The sequence below is a fragment of the Sinocyclocheilus grahami genome, unplaced genomic scaffold (assembly GCF_001515645.1).
Source record: "Sinocyclocheilus grahami isolate Dianchi unplaced genomic scaffold, SAMN03320097.WGS_v1.1 scaffold3876.1, whole genome shotgun sequence".
NCBI classification, from domain to species: Eukaryota; Metazoa; Chordata; class Actinopteri; order Cypriniformes; family Cyprinidae; genus Sinocyclocheilus; species Sinocyclocheilus grahami.
The window spans coordinates 6,374-13,320 of NW_015508918.1; the positions used below are offsets into that span (position 1 = coordinate 6,374).

General features: G+C 40.5%; 1 protein-coding gene across 1 annotated transcript in view; it reads left to right on the forward strand.

The window, feature by feature from the left end:
• Positions 1-6,947, forward strand: part of LOC107576527 (uncharacterized) — a 13,306-nt gene that overhangs the window by 3,992 nt on the left and 2,367 nt on the right. Inside the window, exons 5-10 of the mRNA XM_016262693.1 lie at positions 2,061-2,147; positions 2,756-2,914; positions 3,272-3,350; positions 3,830-3,878; positions 4,031-4,082; positions 4,590-6,162. Of these exons, the coding sequence (XP_016118179.1) occupies positions 2,061-2,147; positions 2,756-2,914; positions 3,272-3,350; positions 3,830-3,878; positions 4,031-4,082; positions 4,590-6,162 (1,999 nt within the window). The remainder of the gene's footprint in view (positions 1-2,060; positions 2,148-2,755; positions 2,915-3,271; positions 3,351-3,829; positions 3,879-4,030; positions 4,083-4,589; positions 6,163-6,947) is intronic.

A 6,947-nucleotide genomic window follows, 5' to 3' on the forward strand; every position in this document is an offset into this window, starting at 1 on the left:
GTGGCTGGGTCTTTGAGCATGACAATGATCCCAAACACACCGCCCGGGCAATGAAGGAGTGGCTTCGTAAGAAGCATTTCAAGGTCCTGGAGTGGCCTAGTCAGTCTCCAGATCTCAACCCCATAGAAAATCTTTGGAGGGAGTTGAAAATCCGTGTTGCCCAGCGACAGCCCCAAAACATTACTGCTCTAGAGGAGATCTGCATGGAGGAATGGGCCAAAATACCAGCAACAGTGTGTGAAAACCTTGTGAAGACTTACAGAAAACGTTTGACCTCTGTCATTGCCAACAAAAGGTATATAACAAAGTATTGAGATAAAATTTTGTTATTGACCAAATACTTATTTTCCACCATAATTTGCAAATAAATTCTTTAAAAATCCTACAATGTGATTTTCTGGATTTTTTTTTCTCATTTTGTCTCTCATAGTTGAGGTATACCTATGATGAAAATTACAGGCCTCTCTCATCTTTTTAAGTGGGAGAACTTGCACAATTGGTGGCTGACTAGATACTTTTTTCCCCACTGTACATGGTTCATTTAAGCTTGGAAGTAAACTTAAAAGTTGTAATGTGTAGTGGCAGTAGTGAAGTGCACGACTAAGCAGATTACAAAAATAGTCTTTAATGACAATAAATCCACACAATAAACAGGAGACCAACGGAGAGAAACACAACCACAGTGTCGGCTCCAGCCACTGAGTTCGCTCCAGTGTCGGCTCCAGTCCCCGAGTCTAGCCCAGAGAGGGTTCCAGTCCTCGAGTTTAGCCCAGAGAGGGCTCCAGCCCCCGAGTCTAGTCCAGAGAGGGTTCCAGTCCCCGAGTTTAGCCCAGAGAGGGCTCCAGTCCCCGAGTCTAGCCCAGAGAGGGTTCCAGTCCCCGAGTCTAGTCCAGAGAGGGTTCCAGTCCCCGAGTTTAGCCCAGAGAGGGCTCCAGTCCCCGAGTCTAGCCCAGAGAGGGTTCCAGTCCCCGAGTTTAGCCCAGAGAGGGCTCCAGCCCCCGAGTCTAGCCCAGAGAGGGCTCCAGTCCCAGAGTTTAGCCCAGGGAGGGCCACAGTTCCCGAGTCAGGCCCACGGAGGGCCTCAGTGGTCAATATTTTCCGCAAAGCTTAGGGGTTAGGGGGATCCGGCAGTAGAGGCCGGGCCGAGTGCCAAGGCCAGGCCCCCTGAACTGCCTGCTCCGCCATGGCTCCCAATTCTGCCTGCTCCGCCATGACCCCCTTTAACTGCCTGCTCCACCATGGCCCCCTTAACTACCTGCTCCGCCATGGCCCCCTGAGCTCCCAGCTCCGCCATGGCTCCCTGAACTGCCTGCTCCGCCATAGCCCCGAGCTCCCAGCTCCGCCATGGCCCCCTGAATTGCCTACTCCGCCATGGCCCCCTGAGTTCCCAGCTCCGCTATGGCTCCCTAGTCTGCCTGCTCCGCCATGGCTCCCTGAACTGCCTGCTCCGCCATGGCCCCTTGAGCTCCTAGCTCCGCCATGGCTCCCTGAACTGACTCCTCCGCCATGGGTTCCGGAATGGGTACCGCTGGATGTTCCCCATTGGATGTTGTATGGCACGTGGACACGCCTTCCGGGAGGGGGGAGTAATGTCAGGCCTGTGTTTCTGTGTCTTGTGTTTTGTTCCCCACGTGCTCCATGTCCTGCTTTTCCCCCCGTGTTCCTCTATGCCTATTTTTGGTCTTCCCGTTCCTGTCCTCATTATGATCAGTTGATTCCACCTGTGTTCCCCTTGTTATCTTGATTAGTCCCATTACTTAAGCCCTGTGTCTTTCCATGTCTAATGTCTGGTATTGTTCATCTATCCTCTCTGCTACGTGTGCTTTGTTTTGGTTTTGTGTAAATAAAGACTTACTACGGATTCCTCTTCGTCTCCTAGCTCCGTCACAGTAGCAGCAGCAGTGTGACACACATACTGTAGCATTTACGAGAATGATTAATTAACAACCAAGGAGACGAACTAGGGAACTCAGGCAAACAAATGGGAACAGGGAGAAAAAATAAAATAAAAACAAACAAAAGTGAGACTAAATAAAAACTGATGTATCTGTGTGTTGCAGGCATTGACTTTGAAGGAGACGGTCACTCGACTACATTTAGCAGCACTGAGGGTCGTTCGTCTCCAGCAGTTTCTGAATCTTCCCAGTGTATGTGCTTCTTTTTTCTAAAAATGTCATTTTGAGCGTGAGACTACAGTTCAAGATGAATAGACTTGTTACAGACATAATTTCAGTGGCTTAGTTCACTTATTGTAAACACTGTGAATAGTTATGTCATGTCCCTTTCCAATGTCTTTGTACACATATGCAGATAAACTGGTGCTTTGACATGTTATCTGGCTTTGCATGATATTAGTTGACAGATTAGATGTAACTTTACACAGACAAATTCAGTGTGACAAGTCTCATGTCAACAGAGCTTAAACCAAACCAAAAATAATAATTATGTCTTTCACTGTTCCAAACCTGTATTACTTACTTACTTCTGTGGAACACAGAGAACATTTTGAAGAGCACTGGAAACCAATAAGATTAGACCCCATTGACATTCATTGCATTGCCAAAAAACACTGAGGTATCTTTCAAAATGTATTTGTTTCAAAGAAGAAAGTAAGTCATACAAGTTTTAATGACATAAATAAATGACGTCCATTTATTTGCAGATTAAATATTAAAAACAATGACATTAAGTATAAAAGTGTGATAATTGTTAAAAAAAAGAAATATTGGTCAAACTGTCTTCTGTCTATCTCTAGTTTTGAAACCGACTGAAAAGCTCACAAATCACGCATTTCAAGGCTCTTGGAACAGATTACCTGATGCCCAAAACAGGCCATATGTATATGATTGGATCTCCAGAGCACCAGATTCTCAAAAGCACACAAGCAACACTTCAGTCAGTGACTCTGGCATAGGTGAGAACGAAGAGCAAAAGGGGTATGAAACACATGCAATTGTACTTTTGAAAATATAGGGGATGCATTGCCATTCATGTGACTCAAAAATAATTTTAATGCATAGCCTATAATTTCAAAAGAGCATCTTTAAATAACAACTTTTAACTATGTCTTAGTGTAGAAGTGTCCAATAATGAAACTAAATAGAAAGTCCTAAATGAAAAGTTCAAGACAAACATTCACATGCATCAAATTAAAATGCAAATCATAATACTTAAACTTTATATTTTATATCCTATGAGCACATCATTTCTAAAAACAAATACACACACACACAAAACACTGTTTTTATCTTCTTATGGCCATTTGAAACAGAAGAAGCTTCTTCAGGAGCAGATGAAGAGACCAGTGATCCAGCATTGAGACCACAAACACACTCCAGTGACGGCAGAAGGTGGGAGAGTCCTCTTATATTTTACAGTTATATGTGTAAATATTCTGAAAAAGGCCCCTTTTTTGTACCAAACTAGTCATGCTTCCTTATTTTGCTATTCATGATCAGCAAGTTTTCTGAAGCTTTTATGATACACTTTAAATATACAGGTAAATTGTGAAATAGAGTCAATGTGTGACAGGCATTCATACGCAGCTCGGCAAAGAAATTGAGACAATAAATAAACGTGGTTTAATAAAAGTTGGGTGATGTTTCAGTTTGTTTGTTTTTTTGCTGAGTTGATGAGTGACCTCATTGTATATGTAAAACATTAAAAAACTGAAAAGCAATTATAACAAAATGTGATTTTCCCAAATGTGGTGGTTAATAAAATAAATCCAGAATCTGCTGTAAAATTAGAAAATGCTTAAGTTGAGGAAACATATTCAAATGTAAGCCTTTTTCTACTTAAAGTGAAAAAAGCTATTCTTCTCCTGCAGAGTTCAGAATTTGAATGTACTGAAGAATCCTGGTGTTTCCAGCATCAAGGTATTGTTATTGTTCATGAGCACAATATGATCTCAGGGTCTTAGTAAATGTAGTTTAAAGTCTACTCCTGGATTAAACCTTAAATTAAGATATTAAGAGTGCCATTTAGCCTCATAATGTGGAGTTTGTCTTTTTTTTTATTATTGGAGCAGTTCAAGCCATCCGTGATCAACCCAAAGATCAGCATACAGACTCAGTCTTCAGGTAACTAATAACATACATGTGATTTATATCATTAGAGGTTTTGTTATCTGTAGAGGAATTATTGCATCACTATTTCTTGTCATATTTAGACACTCATTGTTGTAGTCATCTGCTTTCTCAGTTTGTATTAAGGACTTTTTAGAAACAAGGGAACATAAAACACTCACAATTGAACTAGAAGAACACTTCTGTATGTTCTGCAGAAAATAATGTGTTTTGTCTGGTATTCAAACAAGATTAGAAAGAGTTGTCTAACACCCAAAACCTGTTAACAGCCAGTCTTGTCTAGCACCCAAAACTGTATTAACAGTCTCAGTCACAATTTTTTTATTACTATTTTTAAATAATAAGAAAATAGTAATAATAATAATGAAATAGTTATAAAATATAAAAATTAAAAATAATTAAATGATTAATAATTAAATGGGTTTGTTGCACTCTGCTCATGTAAGTGTAATAGAAAAGCATGTGATGTAAAGCAGTCGTGCTGTGTTTGTGTCTTTGTAGTATCAGAAATGTTGAAACGGAGACTGAAGGAGGAGTTTCAGTATCTGAATGAAAAACCTGGAGAAAGTCAAAAACTGAATGATGTCTTCATTGAACCCCACATCACAGAGAAAACTTATCCTCACATCAGTGATAAAAGACAGAATATCAGGACCGTATTGATGAAGGGAGATGCAGGAACTGGAAAATCTGTGACTGTGCAGAAGTTCATCCTGGACTGGGCTGAAGAGAAATCAAACACTGATATCGATTATATATTTCCAATACCTTTTCAGAAGCTGAACATTATCAGAGAGACGGTGACGGAGTGTAGCTTCATGCAGCTTCTGCAGCGATGCTTTGAAAACACTGAACATCTGAAACTTCATGACTCTGACAGGATCATTCTGGTCTTTGATGGACTCAATGAGTTTAAACTCCAGAACACAAAGAGGATTACTGATCTAAATGATCCAGCCTCAGTCTCTGATCTTCTGACAAACCTGATCAAGGGAAATCTGCTTCCAAACGCTCAGATCTGGATCACCAGCAGACCAGCAGCAGCCAATCAGATTCCTGCTCGATGGATTGATCGTGTGACAGAGATCCAGGGCTTTGATGACCAGCAGAAGCAGAAATATTTCAGAAAGAGCATCAGTGATCAGAGAATGAGTGATAAAGTCATCAGTCACATCCAGAAATCTCCACGCATCAGCAGCATGTGTTATTTACCAGATTACTGCAGAATCATCGCAGCGATTCCTGAAATGTTCAGTACAGGCCGAGATGATTTCCCCAAGACCCTCACTCAGATGTACAGCAGACTCCTGTTAGCTCAGACTGAACTGATTCGAGAGAGAAGAGAGACCATCATAGCTCTGGGGAGAATAGCGTTTCATCTGCTGGTGAACAGAAACTCTCTCTTCTGTTATGAAGACTTAAAGAAATGTGGCATTAGAGATGAAAGTGATCTGATACGCTCATCAATCATAAAGAAGATTGAAGACAAAAGCAAGTGTACATCATTCTGTTTCGTGAATCACAGAACACAGGAGTTTCTGGCAGCTTTATATGTGACTGAAGTCATTAATGTGAATAATCCACTCCAACTCAGAGATCTGTCCAGTCTGAAACTTGAGCTCGGAGAGCAGAGCTTCACAAGACATCACAAACTCCAGGATGTGATGGAAAGTGCTTTACACAAACAGATGGATCTCTTCTTCTGCTTTGTACTGGGTTTGATGCTGGAGTCCAGTCAGAGAGCTTTAAAAGACCTCCTGACACAGAGAGAAAGCAGCTCTTCATGCAGTCAACTCACAGTTCAACACATCCAAACACTGATCATGAATTCCTCTCCAGATGCAGACAAATGCAGTCTCCTGTTTGATGCTTTGAAAGAGCTGGATGAGCGTTATCTAATCCAGCAGATAAAAACACAGCTGAAATCTGGACTCAGACTCTCTCCTGATCAGTTTTCAGCTCTGGTGTTTGTGTTGCTGAATTCAGAAGAGCAGCTGGCTGAGATTAAATCTCATCGATCAGAGGAACATCTTCTGATGCTTCGACCAGTGCTCAAAACATCTGGAGAACTTAAGTGAGTAACTATAATGAATGACAATAATAACTTTCCTTTAATGTTTACATGTTTAAAATTGATTGTTCAGTGCCTGGATATCTGTATAGTGATTTATTGAAGAGTTTATTAGTTAATAAAAGACAGATTAATAAACAAATGCAGAATCGGATACTTTTAAAGCTCTCTGAATCTGAAAGGGGGAAATCAGTGTAAGGAATTTTAACTCAGTTGTAAGGGAATTAATTATTATTAATTCAGGTTTTAGAGGACTAGGATCTGAAGAGCCTAATTCAACCTGATTCAAATTGATTCTAAATTTGATAGTTTACACTCTATCAGCTACTCGGCCAGCGAGAAGTTAATGTCAGTGTATATTACCAATTGAATATGTATTTTATGTTCTCCCTGGCCATGGGTTAACACAATTATGACAATTTGTCAGCTCTTAGAGAGAGGTAATTATTATGAGTAAGCTACGAGCTAGGCAGCAAGCAAGGGATCTTTGGCAACAGTTTTAACCTTGAAATTATATGACACCAACATTATTCTTTATAAATGAAACATGAAATGTTATTGGCTATTCTAGATTACATCAACTAAGCTAAAACACAAATACACACAAACATACAGTTTCAGAGGAAGAAAATTATGTTAACAGAGTTCTGAGTTTCATAGTTCTACCTCATTTTCACGAGTGATGTAAATTCGCCTTAAGAATTCACAAAGCAGAGAATCTAAATTCACCAGTTCAGCAGATCGAAGTTATTGTTTGTACTTGCGTTTTGCTGGTTGACAGCTGGAAA